The 15,378-nt window shown below is 36.1% G+C and overlaps 1 protein-coding gene across 2 annotated transcripts in view; it reads right to left on the minus strand.

The window, feature by feature from the left end:
- Nucleotides 1-3,371: 3,371 nt before the first annotated feature.
- Nucleotides 3,372-15,378, minus strand: part of atp6v1d (ATPase H+ transporting V1 subunit D) — a 12,062-nt gene continuing 55 nt past the window's right edge. The window contains exons 1-10 of one of the 2 annotated variants that reach the window (XR_015517514.1): nucleotides 15,215-15,378; nucleotides 12,849-12,966; nucleotides 10,534-10,613; nucleotides 10,379-10,446; nucleotides 10,116-10,160; nucleotides 9,928-10,031; nucleotides 8,690-8,756; nucleotides 8,409-8,487; nucleotides 4,039-4,774; nucleotides 3,372-3,897 (exon numbers count right to left, since the gene is read on the minus strand). The exon at nucleotides 15,215-15,378 is cut by the window's right edge and continues 36 nt beyond it. Coding sequence is in view for 1 of the 2 variants with exons in the window: in NM_001167954.1 (NP_001161426.1) it covers nucleotides 4,630-4,774; nucleotides 8,409-8,487; nucleotides 8,690-8,756; nucleotides 9,928-10,031; nucleotides 10,116-10,160; nucleotides 10,379-10,446; nucleotides 10,534-10,613; nucleotides 12,849-12,966; nucleotides 15,215-15,255 (747 nt within the window). In the remaining variant the exon portion in view is untranslated. Of the gene's footprint in view, nucleotides 4,775-8,408; nucleotides 8,488-8,689; nucleotides 8,757-9,927; nucleotides 10,032-10,115; nucleotides 10,161-10,378; nucleotides 10,447-10,533; nucleotides 10,614-12,848; nucleotides 12,967-15,214 lie in introns of both variants that reach the window. The other variant, NM_001167954.1, reaches the window with a different exon arrangement.

Here is a 15,378-nt window from a genome sequence, read left to right on the forward strand (position 1 = left end):
TATTCCAAATTATATATTTGAAATGCAAGTTCATGTTCATGTTTCAAAAATATTTAAATGTCATCTGTACATGCAGCTTATTTTAAAATGTATAAAAAATTGTATATATACAGAATTACAAGCCCCCCTTTGATTTTTTTTTCTTTTCTTTTTTTAAATATTTCCTAAGTGATGTTTAACAGAGCAAGGACATTTTCACAGTATGTCTGTTAATATTTTTTTCTTCTGGAGAAAGTCTTATTTGTTTTATTTCGGCTAGAATAAAAGCAGTTTTTAATTTTTCAAAAAACATTTTAAGGTCAAAATTATTAGCCCCTTTAAGCTATTTTTTTTCAATAGTCTACAGAGAAAACCATCGTTATACAATAACTTGCCTAATTACCCTAACCTGCCTAGTTACCCTAATTACCCTAGTTAAGTCTTTAAATGTAATTTTAAGTTTAATACTAGTATCTTGAAGAATATCTAGTCAAATATTATTTACTGTCATAATGGCAAAGATGAAATAAATCAGTTATTAGAAATGAGTTATTCAAACTATTATGTGTTTAGAAATGTGTTGAAAAAATCTGTTCCCCGTTAAAGAGAAATAAACGGGCTAATAATTGAGGGGGGCTAATAATTCTGACTTCAACTGTATGACATATAGCCTATATTTATCAGGTCCAAGCATCATTTCCAGGTTTTGATGAATATAGGCTACTATACATTAATACTTTACAAGTACAGCAGTTTTTGTTTTACTTTGTAAGAACAGTGTCATTTATAAATCAGGGCTAAACAATAAGGACTGAGAAGAGACCAGAGACAATCGGGAGAGTATACAGAATGGTTACCGGCCCGATCGGGGCCAGTGCTGCCTTGTCACTAAAGGTTAATTTGGCTGCGACTGTTTGCCAGTTGCGTGCTTTAATGCAGACGTTTGTTTCGGAACCGGTCTCGTTTGCCCAGTAAGCGCAGATTGTGTGGCATATGTGAATCCCGCAATCGTGCTCGAGTCCGCGGCAAATCAACCGATCTGAGATTGCTAGAATGAGGTGGTCTTGGCTCGATTGAGCGGATCGATTGTAGTGAAACAAAACGATCCAACGAACCAGGCTGTAATACTGTGTATTATGGTTGTGTAATGGCCATTTATACGGCTATATGAAGAAAGAATGATGAGTAGGGCGGGATGTCATTTCTATCCGCAAATGTGCGTTTAATATGAAAGTGAAAGCATGCTGAAATATTACCGTGTGTTAGGAGAATTTACCGCAATTACCATCTGATCATTGTTCCATATTTAAATCTTATATTTTGTTTCAGACCAATTGTTTTGTTCATTTAAACACCTCGAAAGAAAGACCAACACTGCTTCATGATCTGACTGCAGTCCCGTTGTTGTGACGAGAAATGCACCCCTGCACGGACCCCCTTCATAGACTTTCTTTAGCATTCTTAGTCTACATTTAAAAAAAAAACAACAACTCAAAGGCCATAATTGATCAAAACGTGGGCTAATTTGATTATTATGTTGATGGATTAACTGGGAACAAGAAATGAACTGCATTTTAAATGTAGGTTTACAAATAAATGAAAAACTAAAAATGATGACTGTAGTATAGACTGATGTAATGAGCCGGTTTCTAAAATTAGGCATTTTGGTGGGATTTAAACGAACAAAAATCATAAAATTGTTGTAGTTTTCAACTGAACCACACATTAAACTATTCACTTTAATTAATCTAATGAGTATTGCGTTTAAATTAAATCATTTTTAAATTGTCAGTTGTATTTAAAGAAAAGTTATGCTGAATAACTAAATGGCTAACTTCATTTTTTGGTGCGGCCAGAGAAAATAAGTAAAAACTTGAACTACTCTGATTAGGCCAGTGGGAAAAGAAAAAACCTAGCGTTGAACCCTGTAATTAACACATTTTAATTTAAATGAAGATTTTCCTTTTGTCTGCAAGCACAGCTAATGTTCAAGCTATTCATAATGTTTCAAGTGTCTGATAATAATACATATTCTTAATAATAGGAATTAATCTGCCTTGTTTTTGAACTGTGCACAGCTGTAGTTGCTTAATTAGGCCTGCTATGCTTCTGTACTTCAGTACTGGTCATTATGGTGGTACTTGGAGAGACATTTTTTTTTTCTGAGGTGGTTCTTGGTGAAAAAAGGTTGAGAAGCACTGGTATAAGTGACTTTTATAATGCCTCGACACTGACAACCCTTGTTCACTGTTTAAATTGACTCCCCTTTCGTCATGTTGGTGGCTGTTTTTGCACCATTGAGGGAGGGATTGTCACTAGTGGGCGGGCGTTTCCCCTCTGATAACAAGCACAAAAGGAGAATGTCAATCAAAGTGTTTCTGCAGACTGTTTTTATCAAGTCTGATTATTAAAAAAATAGACTTAGAAACTGGTTATAGTTACAGTGTTGCCACACAACTGTTTAAACTCCTTATAAAAGTGATTTTTGCATAATAGCTCCACTTTAACCTCTTAAGGCTCAAGGTGTTTTTTTAGTTGCGTTAATGCATTATTTCTCTTTGCTGTTGGAGCTTATTGGAACCTAATTAGAATAAAAATCTAAGTATCATCTTTTGATTTGATGTGCTTTTAGAGAAAAATGATGTCCATATATGAGAACTGGTGGTCCGAATTTACATACACTTTTTCACTAATTTTTTTAAGCATATTTAACAGATTTTTTTTACTTGCTTTGACCATCAGAGAGTAAAAACAACATTTTTTTCATCATTTTGGACAGTTAAAAATAGGGTTTGGGACATTTCATATGCTGCAAAACATTTGCAGGATGACACCGTGTGTCTGTAACAAATTATAAAACATTCAAAGTATCTTAAATAGCCACTTAAGAGCTAAAATGTGCTGTCCACGTATGTGGCCACTAAGCCCTAGAAAGTTAAATATTACTTTTTAGCACCCAAACAGCAAAACATTCATAGTAATAATTACGAGCAAATGACCATTTACAGGCGGCGCAGTGGGTGGCACGTTCGCCTCACAGCAAGAAGGTCGCTGGTTTGATTTTCGGCTCAGTTGGCGTTTCTGTGTGGAGTTTGCATGTTCTCCCTGCATTCCCGTGGGTTTCCTCCGGGTGCTGCGGTTTAGATTAGATTAGATTCAACTTTATTGTCATTACACATGTACCCCACAGTCCAAAGACATGTGGTACAGGTGAATTGGGTAGGCTAAATTGTCCGTAGTGTATGTGTGTGTGTGTGTGGATGTTTCCCAGAGATGGGTTGCGGCTGGAAGGGCATCCGCTGTGTAAAAACTTGCTGGATAAGTTGGCGGCTCATTCTGCTGTGGTGACCCCAGAATAATAAAGGGACTAAGCCGACAAGAAACTGAATGAATGACCATTTACAACATTTATTGAAATGAAATCAAACAGGAAAATGGTTTCGCACGGGTTTAAGGGTTCGCACTTGCACTGAAGAGACAGAACATGGAGAAGAATCACCGCTGATGTTTGGTAAGGATTGTTTAACATTGAAATATTTCCACTCATTTATCACACACACTATAGTTAACGGAGAAGGGAGCACTGGGTTAACACATGCATGCAATAAGATCTGCAGGAGATGTGCACAGCTGCATGGAATGAATTCATGTTGAGCTATCTTACAGCTTTTGCTTTGTGTCGAGTTAAAAACCCTTCTAGCGTCTTTCCTTGATCATCACGTTTTACAGTAATACTCTAATCACCCTGAACAAACCAAAAAAGTGACACAGCACTGACATATACACAAAACAAGAGCTTCGTCTGTTCACCACACATGGAAAGCAGAGGAAGCTGAGAGCGCTTAACGTGCTTCAATTTAGGAAAACGCATGCGTTTACAGCAGAGGTGTCCAAACTCAGTCCTGGAGGGCCGGTGTCCTGCTGAGTTTAGCTTTAACTTGCTTCAGCACACCTGCCGGGACGTTTCTAGTATCTAGTAGGAGCTTGATTAGCTGGTTCAGGTGTGTTTGATTAGGGTTGGAGCTGAACTCTCCAGGACACCGGCCCTCGGGGACCGACTTTGGACACCCCGGTTAACAGAAAGCGCCAGCAAATTAAGAAAAGATCCTCAGCAAACGTGTTGCAAATCGTCACAACGCAAACCCATTGAGAAAAAAACGCCTGCATTTTCTCACAACACATGCAAATAGCATGCAACACAACGGAAATGATTCAAGAGGAACCTGAAATGTGACAGACCCGGCTATTTTGGTTAAGGTTATCGAGGCTGATTATAAACAAAACACATGGGAATGGTGTAATCGGGATGTTAAAATAAACAAAACCTTAACCTTTCAAAGATCACCTGCAACTGCACTGAGCAAGAGTCACAAATCCCAGCCGGGTCTGTCATGTATTTTGGAGTCCCCTTGAGTCATTTCTGTTGTGATCCCTGCTATTCGCATGTGTTGTGAGAAAATGCAGCTCATTCATTTGTTTGCATTGTGAGAACATGCAGCGCAGCTTATTAATATGTTTGGGTTATGAAGATTTGCAACACGTTTGTTGGGATCTTGTCTTAATCTGCTGGTGTTTTTTCGTAATTGCATATGCTTTCTTATGCTTTTTGCAGCACGTTAAGATCTCTCAGCGCCCGTAGGATATTTGAGCTCATTCAAACAGCAGGTCCTCATCGGCCTCCTCCGTCAGCATGTTTGTGGGCTCTGCAATCGGCCCTAAAGCTGCCAGGCGTTTGGCGATCTCCTTCTCCGTCCGCTCGCGGAGCTGCTTCTTCTTCTCCTGGATCTTCTTCAGCCTGAGATGTGGAAGATGAAGGATGAAGCATGGGTGAATATGCTGCAAAATCTTATTTTCACTTTATTGTGTTTGGTGCGATGAGTATGTTTGAATTCTGCAGATTTTTATCTCATTATTACGTTTATTTACTGATGTAAATGTGAGTAAATATAGTAGTCAACATTTGAAGTGGATCCACCATTCTCAAAATAACAACTCACCTTAGAATGCTCATCAGCCAATCAGAATCAAGCATTTAGCAGACTTGTGGTAAAATATCATATATAGTTTAAAGCAACATTGTTTTGTTGAATTCATTATTATGTATATATTTTTTTAGGAACAGAGAATGTAAAGGTTCTGGAAATAGGCCTTGCTCGAAATAATTGGACGCCCTGGAATGCTCATTAGCCAATCAGAATTAAGCATTCAACACACCCATGGTAAATTATCATATAAAGTTGAAAGAAACACGTTTTTTGTTGTATTTATTGTTACATTTTTTAGGAACAGCTTGTAAAGGTTCTAAAAAAAACCTGCCTCAAAATAGCAAGCCTGATGCTGTGTTCACACCAGACGCAGAAGAAGCGTCAAGTGATTTAAATGTTAAAGGGCCATGAAACCCCCCCCCCCCACCCCCCCCCCCGTTTCAGCAGGTTGTTTTTAAACCTCCAGTTTGGAAAAATTCAGGAAAGTGGGTGTGTCTAGCTCTGTTTGGGTGGGAGTGTCGGGGAAGGGAAAATCCGGATCTCACCACTGATGAGAAATGCTGGCGAGTAAAAAAAAAAAATGTTCCAAACAAACGCAATTCTGCCGCGCGTCACGTCTACAGATCCACACATGAGTCCAGCAATGCTCTCATAGATAGAAAATGACACAAAACCTTCACATTATAAAAGCAACACTGGCGACCCGTTTCTCCAAACAATTCCTATTTTTTTCCCACAACTTTTGGCAACACAACGTGTGTTATATCTCTGCCGTCTGAACACTAATTCAGGTACAGTCTAAGGGGGCTTTCACACCTGTGAATCGATTCAGTTGTTCTGAAACAGAGATTACAATTGTTACATTGTTGCTCTTTGCTCTTGGAGCGGTTCGCTTTCACACTGCAAAGTTTCTAAACGGACCAAAAGAGCTAAAACAAGTCACGTGCGAGTAAACTCTCCTCACATTGGTCAGAGTGTCAGGGTTTTGGGGGTTTATTTTGCAGCGTCCCGCTAAGCTGTCAGGAGAGGTGGTGGTTTGGTGGTGATTGACAGGGTGACCCGCGACGTGTCTGAGGAGAGATGCGGTGGGGAGGGGTGAGAAGGGTGCGCGACGTAGCCTATTTGAGGACCGGGAGGGAGAAGAGAGATAACCGGGAGATCATCACTCGTTTGCGGGCATCCGGAGACTCGCGAAACTTCCCGCCCTACTCATGAATCTCTCTTCATATAGCCGTAAGCCTATTACATATCCATAAAACACTGTGATATAACCGCGCTCGGATCTGATCGCTTTCTCACTGCAATCGCTCCAGGGTTCGTTTCAATCGAGCCGAGACCACCTCATTCAAGCGATCTCGGAGCGATTACTTTAGCGCGGAACAGAGCGCGATTGCCCTGTTCACATATGCCAATCGAACCGCGCTAACTGGGCAAACGAGACACGTTCCGAAACAAAAGTGTAGAAAGCACCCTAAGAAAGCTAGCATGCATATTAATGAAGTTGCAGCGCATACATAATGGAGCGCGCTGATTGGTTTGAACCAAGCCTTACTCATAAATAAATGCAACACACTCAGACGTTATACGGGACTCCCAGGTACAGACGTCCAGTCTCCACGCTGGAATACACGCTATGATCTCATGGCCATGACGCAGCTTCAAAAATTAGTTTTAAACCGGAAGTACGAATTTGCTCAAAATAACGCAAAAAAAAACAATTTTCACTTTTTAGTGAGATATAGGTGTCCTAATAGTGTTTATAGCAGTGTGGGACACATATACCACTGTCAACAGCTCAAAAAATGTGTTTTAGTGTTTCGTGACCCTTTAAGTAACTGCAAACGCGCGAATAGACATCCTGCGGCACGAATGGTGCGGGGCGAATGATGCGAATTCACCATGGTTGATTGAATAAATGGATACTAGAAACTCAAAGACCACTAAACATTTTGGAGGTAATATGGAGACAACATTAAAATAATAGTTTTTATTACTCATTTATAATATAGACTTTTCTGATTAAAAAAAAAAACTAAAAAACTACTATTTCTCATCCCGCATGCATGGACCTGCTTGGACAACACTGAAATACATCAGATCGAGTCCGCCGGTCGCATATGGTCTAGTCGCAGGAGGTCAAATATTTTATTTTGTATTTAGTTTTAAATTACCTTTGTCTGTCGCTTGTCATGTGCTGTGGAAAAGCAGCTTTACAGGACGATCACGTGGAGCACACTTTTTGCACTGAGAGGTGCACTTTTGAATGGTTCACTAATGGCGGCAAGCGTTTTGCGCGCTACTTATGTGCCTTGCGCACCTCATGTTTTTGTCGTCACAGTTGAAAAAGGTGATCTCTGAGCGAAAAAAGGCGTGCTACGTCACTCTGATCTTTTTCATTCTCCAATCAATTGAAAGCAGAGGCGGGGTTTCCATTGAGGTGCCTGCAGTGTTTGTGTTAAGATAACTGTGGAGACTTTTGAAGATAGAGGACAGACTAATGGTTGCTGTTTTGCGTTATCCGGAGCTCTATGACTCACCAATTATAAATGTCACAATATTGTTAAATATTAAAAATATAACAATATAAACAGCAACATTCGTGTACAATATGCAGCTGATTCAGTCGTTGCCTAGCGACATAAAAAGCGCAACGCGGCAGTGTGGTACGCCTCGTGTTTTCAGAACGGAATATTGCGTTCAGTGTGATTGACCCCTTAGAATGCTCATCAGCCAATCAGAATCGAGCATTCAGCAGACACATGGTGAAATATATTACATTTAAAGCAACACATTTTTGTTGTATTTATTTATTTATTTTTTTCTTTTAGGAACAAAGAATGTAAAGGTTCTGAAAATAAACCTACCTCAAAATAACGGCACACCTTAGAATGCTCATCAGCCAATTAGAATCAAGCATTCAACACATCCGTGGTAAAATATTCGTTTTGAAAATGTTTTTGATTCACTTCAAATGTTGACTTTTTTCAAATATATATAAATATATATTAGTCAAGCCTGAAATTATTCATGCATTAGTTGAGAGCAAATGTTGCCCTCTTGTGCACTTTATTAAGTGATATTTAACCGATTATGGAATTTTTCACAGTATTTCCAGTAATATTTTTTCCTCTATTTTTAAAAGCCATTTTAAGCTTAATATTATTCGCCCCCTTAAGCAATATTTGTTTTGGATAGTCTACAGAACAAACCACTGCTATACAATGACTTGCCTAATTACCCTAACTTTACCCTAATTACCCTAGTTAAGCCTTTAAATGTCACTTTAAGCTGAATACTAGTGTCTTGAAGAATATCTGGTCAAATATTATGTGCTGTCATCATGACAAAGACAATTCGTTTTTATTTATACATACATATATATATATATATATATACATACATATATCACACACACACATTTTAATATTGCATTTGCGATCTCACCTGTAAAACTCCTCTCTCTCTCGCTCATCCAGCTCAGTAATGATGTAGGTGAGAGTGCGCTCAATTCTGGGAATAATCACTGCGAGGACAAAACACAAGAGTCACATTAGTACCTGTTCTTAAAGCTGTATGAAGCTTCATATATATATATATATATATATATATATATATATATATATATATATATATATATATATATATATATATATATGTGTTTGTGTGTGTGTGTGTGTGTGTGTGTGTGTGTGTGTGTGTGTGTGTGTGAGTGAGTGAGATCTCACCATGCTCGATGGCATTCACACGCCGGTTCGTGATCTTTATAGCCTCGTCCAGAGTCACAAAAGAGGTCTGTAGGAGAATTAATTACAGCACATATTGACTGAAATTTTGCTACACCAAAAAAAAAAACTTTTATTTCAACAACTTATGGCAAGCCCCTCAGATTTTATGCACCTGTCCTGTGTAATTTGATACCACAATCTGTTAGAGAACGTGTATCTTTTAAATTATTTTAAGAAATGGCTTCTTAATAATCAAAAATGCGATGCAAATCTCACTATTTTTACCTCAAACTAACGGCACACCTTAGAATCAGAATCAAGCATTCAGCAAACCCGTGGTGAAATATCATAATGTTTATCACAATACATGTTTTGTTGTATTTATTATTGTATTTTTTAGCAACAGAGAACGTAAAGGTTCTGGAAATAAACTGTCCTCAAAATAACGACACGCCTTATTATGCTCATCAGCCAATCAAAATCAAGCATTCAACAGCCCTGCACTATAATAATAGTTAAAATAGTGATCAGTTTCTTGCACATACTGATCTTTTTCCCTCAATGTATTAAAGGAGCTATGGGTATTTAATTAGTTTAGCTTAATTTAGCTAATCACCTACTAATTATTTAATTATTTAACTAATCACCACAGCTTCGGTTAATAGAACTATTTAATGCTCTACAACAGAAAAATTGTCACGTTCATCTTGCATTGTCTGAGGTTTAAGTAAATTAACCTCACATTTTCACCTATTCCCTTAAATACAGTCATTTTTTCGGATCTTTTGCATGAATGGACTATTTATTAGCTCATTTTTCTGTATGTAAAAAGTTTTATTGTATTGCCAAATACGTTTGTATTTGCAGTTTGTGAACCTATAGCATCACCACAAACATCACCGAAAAATTACAAAATGAATACATAAATAACTGAAATCATTTAGCGTAGTAAATATGTAGCTGCAATGACCTCAAAACTTGCCGGAACTACTTTACATGTGTGTTTATTTGAAAATAACGGCACGCCTTAGAATGCAAATCAGCCAATCAGAATCAAGCATGGTAAAATATGTTTAAAGCAACACATTTTTTTTTTTTTGGTATTTATTTATTTATTTTAGGAACAGAGAATGTAAATGTTCTGGAAAAAACCTGCCTCAAAACAATGACACACATGAGAATGCTCATCAGCCAATCAGATTCAAGCATGGTTATAATATGCACAAAGCGATAGTGACCTGCAGTGAGGCGAGCTCCACCAGCAGCTCCACAGCTTTAGCGTAGTTCCTCTTGAGTCGAGACAGCTGTTCTCCACCTCTGGCCAGACCCGTCAGCTCATAACCTGCACAGAGCAAAATACCCCTGTAATGATATGATCTCCAGTATCTCTATTTGCTTTTAAACATGAAGAGAAGAGGACTCTTACTGTCTCCTCCCTCCTGATAATGCTCAAACACTGGCAGAGTCACTCCTGACAACAAACAGACAACGCTCATTTAGACATGCTGATATTCAATATATCATGATCATGCAGGATAGTGATAAAAATTTTTTTTTTAAAAATTAAAAAAAAAAAAATATATATATATATATATATATATATATATATATATATATATATATATATATATATATATAATATTTTTTAAAAAAGTTATCAAAAAAAATTATCATATTAATAAATCTAACCTGCAACGTTGTCTTTTTTTGCTCTGACCTTCACCTGGGCCTTGTTCACATTCTGAATGACTGTAGTACTGATGTACAAAACGCAAACACATCTGATGAGATCTGCATTTTTTCAGCAGCAGCTACAGTATTGCTGCATGATATTTTTTATTTACCTGAAGTCACCAGCAGCAAATTTAGCTTCAGCTAATGAAAAGGCAGCTTCTCTCATCACCTCTCCCATCAGCGTCTTAGTCTGCAAGATGAAAAAAGACATTAAAACCATGATGACAGCACATAATAATCGACTAGATATTCTTCAAGATACCACTATTCAGCTTAAAGTGACATTTAAAGGCTTAACTAGGGTAATTAGGGTAAAGTTAGGGTAATTAGGCAAGTCATTGTATAACAGTGGGCTGTTCTGTCGACTATCCAAAACAAATATTGACCTTAAAATGGGTTTTAAAAATTAAGAACTGCTTTTATTCTAGCCAATATAAAACAAACAAGACTTTCTCCAGAAGAAAAAAAAATTATAGGAAATACTGTGAAAAATTCCTGAATCTGTTTAAAGTCATTTGGGAAATATTTGAAAAAGAAGGGAACTGTATACAGTTGAAGTCAAAATTATTTGCCCCCTTTTGATTTTTTTTTTTCTTTTTTAAATATTTCCCAAATGATGTTTGACAGAGCAAGGAAATTTTCACAGTATGTCTGATAATATTTTTTCTTCTAAAAACAAGTCTTATTTGTTTTATTTCGGCTAGAATAAAAGCAGTTTTTAATTTTTTTAAGAAACATTTTAAGGACAAAATGATTTTCCCCTTTAAGCTATATTTGTTTTCTGATTTGTTTCTACTTTGTTTTTCCATTATTATAGAATAACTTGCCAAATTACCCTAACCTGCCTAGTTCACCTTATTAACCTAGTTAAGCCTTTAAATGTATCTTTAGGCTGTATAGAAGTGTCTTGAAAAATATCAAGTAAAATATTATTTACTGTCATCATGACAAAGATAAAATAAATAGTTATTAGAAATATTTTTTAAAACTATTATGTTTAGAAATGTGCTGAAACAATCTTCCCTCCATTAAACAGAAATTGGCGAAAAAAATAAACAGGGGTGCTGATAATCCAGGGGGGCTAATAATTCTGACTTCAACTGTATATATTGCTCAGAATAATGAGTACACTCCTTGCATATCTCTTGTTTTAAATTAATACTTTATATAGGATGCTTTATAGTAATATATCTGCATGTACATTAAATTAGTCAGTACCAAAGCCTAAACTAGAACTAATTGAGCAAAAAACTAAGATCACAGTGCAAAAATTAGTGCACCCAAATGAATATGTTAGGGGAAAATAATAAAGAAAATGTTAAAATCATATTCTTTTACTAGAATACATATTCTATTACTAGTTGCTATAACTATTTTTTAAATAGAGCTATTAACTAATAGTATTCAGTTGTATTTAAGTGATATTAACATCATAACTGTAATAATCTTCATTACTGTTGATTTTAAAATTAATACATTTAACAGAGTGAGAGAAAAAATCTGAAGAACCATAATAAATATAAAAATTACTAGTTTTTTTTTTTTTTTTTTTACCTCATTTGAATTGAAATGTGTTATCTTTCTATTCCTAAAGATGTTAGATGAGCAAGCTTTTATTTTAATAGCTATAACTGTTTAATAATTATAATATTATTATAATTATTAAAAATTAGTACACTCAAATTAATATATTTGAGGAAATTATTAAAGAAAATTTTTAAATCAAGGCTGCATGGTGGCTCAGTGGGTAGCACATTTGCCTCACAGCAAGAAGGTCGCTGGTTCGAGCCCCCACAGGGTCAGTTGGCGTATCTGTGTGAAGTTTGCATGTTCTCCCCATGTTGGCGTGGGTTTCCTCCGGGTGCTCCGGTTTCCCCCACAGTCCAAACACATGCGGTACAGGTGAACTGGGTAGGCTAAATTGTCCGTAGTGTATGAGTGTGTATGGATGTTTCCCAATGATAGGTTGCAGCTGGAAGGACTAAGCCGAAAAGAAAAGTTATGAATGATGAATTTTAAAATCATTGCTGTAATCTGATCAGTAGCTTTAATCGTATATAAACAATGTTTAAATATAGTTATTAACTAATAATATTCAGTTCTATTTGTTTAAGTGATATTAACATCATAGCTATAATAAATCTGGCTGTTTCCATAACAGTTGATTTTAATTTTAATACATTTTAACAGAGTAAAACACAAAAAAATACATAGAATTTAGAAGTTTGTATTTATTTACTTTTGCAACACCTCATTTGAATTAAAATGTAATATCTTTCTATTCCTAAAGATGTTCGTATATAGCTGTTTAAAAAGTAAATAGTCTATTTACTGAGAGATTTAAACATTTATTTGAGCTCTTTATAAGCCAGTGACTAAAATGAAAGCAACTGTGTCAAATAAAAGCACAGGTGTGGTGTTAAACCTCAATGATTTTTCGCAGAATTTGCCGAAATCGCATTGACAGAGCGTCTGATTTCTTCTTCAGCAAACTGCGGCCAGTCTGAGCTCCTTTCAGACGAGCTTTCATAATGGTCTGAGCCCTGAAGAGACAAAACCAGAGTAAACACACACACACACACACACACACACAAGTAATTTTAGACTTATCATGTATGATTCAAAAGGCAAAGATGGAAAATAGATATAGAGGGAGTGAGTTATTTAGGGGCAACACAGTGGTGCAGTGGTGGGTAACACGTTAGCCTCACAGCTAGAAGTTCGCTGGCTCGAGCCCTGGCTGGGTCAGTTGGCATTTCTTTGTGGAGTTTGCACGTTCTGCATGGGTTTCCTCCCACAGTCCAAAGAATAATTAGATTTGATATATATATATTTATTTATTTATACAACAGTTTTGTCTGGTTCTCAAATCTGATTGGCTGATAGCCGTGCGATATTCTGCAATATCAGAACTCCTACAGCCTCTTTACCCTCTGTGTATTACTCCGCACACATACAGCCAGCAAAAAGCACACACTACAGATCTAAAGTTTAAAAGATGCTTTCTTAACTGTTTAACTGCCAGCTTATGATTTAAATCCAAGATGGAAGAAAGTAGTTCCTCATACAAAAGGGTTTTTGAGGCTCTCCATGTTTGATTTTGTTTTTATATACACAATTATGCAATTAAGAGAAAGACCTACTGATATAAGATCCAGAATTTGTCCCATACATGAGCTCATTTGTCTTATTTTGACTGCTATGCCATCATAAATATTAAAAATAACCCATCAAAGAAGACTTCCAATAACTGCAAACAACTTTTTAAGACAGACCATTTAAAAACAGATAATTAAGAATGTAAACTTTTGGATTTCATACAGCAGCAACCCCCACCCCCCACACACACACTTTTAAAATGTCCACTACACCCCTGCAAACAATTATAGTCCAACGTCCAGCTGTGCAAGAAAACACCGACTTTGACGTAAGCCAAGTCATCTGTACTACAAGTAACTTTTATTCTGAATCTTGGACCTTATTCTTGAAAGAACAAATAAATAGCTAAAAGGTTTAAAGCATCAAATGCGGCCCTTGTTAAAGTTAATATTAACTTAAACTTGTAATTAACTTTAACACGGGTCGCATTTGATGCTTTAAACCTTTTAGTTATTTGTATAAATAAGGCTGTTTTTGTTATTCATGAACTTCTAATTATTATTTTTTTTTTACAAGAGATTTAGAAAAATTGTGAGGCTCTACTTTATTGACAGAGATATTTTTAATGTTTCTATTATTCAGATAGTCAAATTCTGACTGAGGAAAAGTTGAATGTGCTGGCCTTATTTTACATTAACAAACTCCTCTTTTTCTAATGATATATGATGTCATTTGTATTTTTTAAAACCAAGTATTTTTCATTTTTTTTATTCTAAATATTGAGCAAAATATTATTGTGGTTATGATGATTATCTGAAAAGCTAATTCAGCTAAAACAGTCCTTTAAATGTCACTAAATTGCAGTATTTAAACCTCATTATTGAACAAAAAATAAGGTGAATAACTGCAAAAGGGTCAACTATTTGAGAAAAAAAAGAACCAAACTTTTCACCAGGCTGGCTACAGGCCTGTTATATGTGACAAAGGGATGAACCATATAACCCGTAGTGTATGTGTGTGTGAATGTGAGTGTGTATGGGTGTTTTCCGGTGTTAGGTTGCATATAGAAGGGCATCCGCTACGTAAAACATATGCTGGATAAGTTGGCAGTTCATTCCGCTGTGGCAACCCCAGATTAATAAAGGGACTAAGCCGAAAATGAATGAATGAATGAGTTATTTAGCTAGTAAACACCCGCAATACTAATCACCCGTATAACTTAGCTATAGTCAACAGATTGTGTACAACAGTGAGGAAGGGCTCACATGACTGTGAATATGACTTCCTCTTCTGTGAAGAGCTCTAAAATTACTGCACAACTAAGTTTCATCTTCAAAATATCTCAAAACATCGTCATAGCTAAATATTATTTATTTATATTGATGCTATCTGCATTATACAAGTTACATACATTCAAACACATATCATACAGCATGATTAATAAATGTTATGAGATTGTGTAACAATAATACGCAAATATGAATTGATTCTATGAAATAATGAAGTTTTGTCGGTGCTAAATTAATATATCATAATACCAAGAGGACTCCAGCGCAATCAAAACCGAATATCATCGTGTTTTGACTGATTTCTGAGTCTATAAACATATTAAATATCGCTATATCAGACACTGTCACGTCGTTTTTTCAAATATCAATGAAATTAATTGACTGTATGAGCAACAATACTCACATTCTAGAGGGGAAAATGTCGATCCGCTCTTTTCCCGACATCTTTCTTCTTTAATTTAAACACTTGATCAATCTGCTGAGACTCTTAGCTGTTAAAATCGTCCAATTAATCAAAGAATAGCGTCGTAATATTGAATGTCACGATTATATGTTTATAGTCGCATC

The sequence above is a fragment of the Danio rerio genome, chromosome 20 (genome assembly GCF_052040795.2).
Source record: "Danio rerio strain M-AB ecotype USA chromosome 20, GRCz13ab, whole genome shotgun sequence".
In the NCBI taxonomy this organism is placed as follows: Eukaryota; Metazoa; Chordata; class Actinopteri; order Cypriniformes; family Danionidae; genus Danio; species Danio rerio.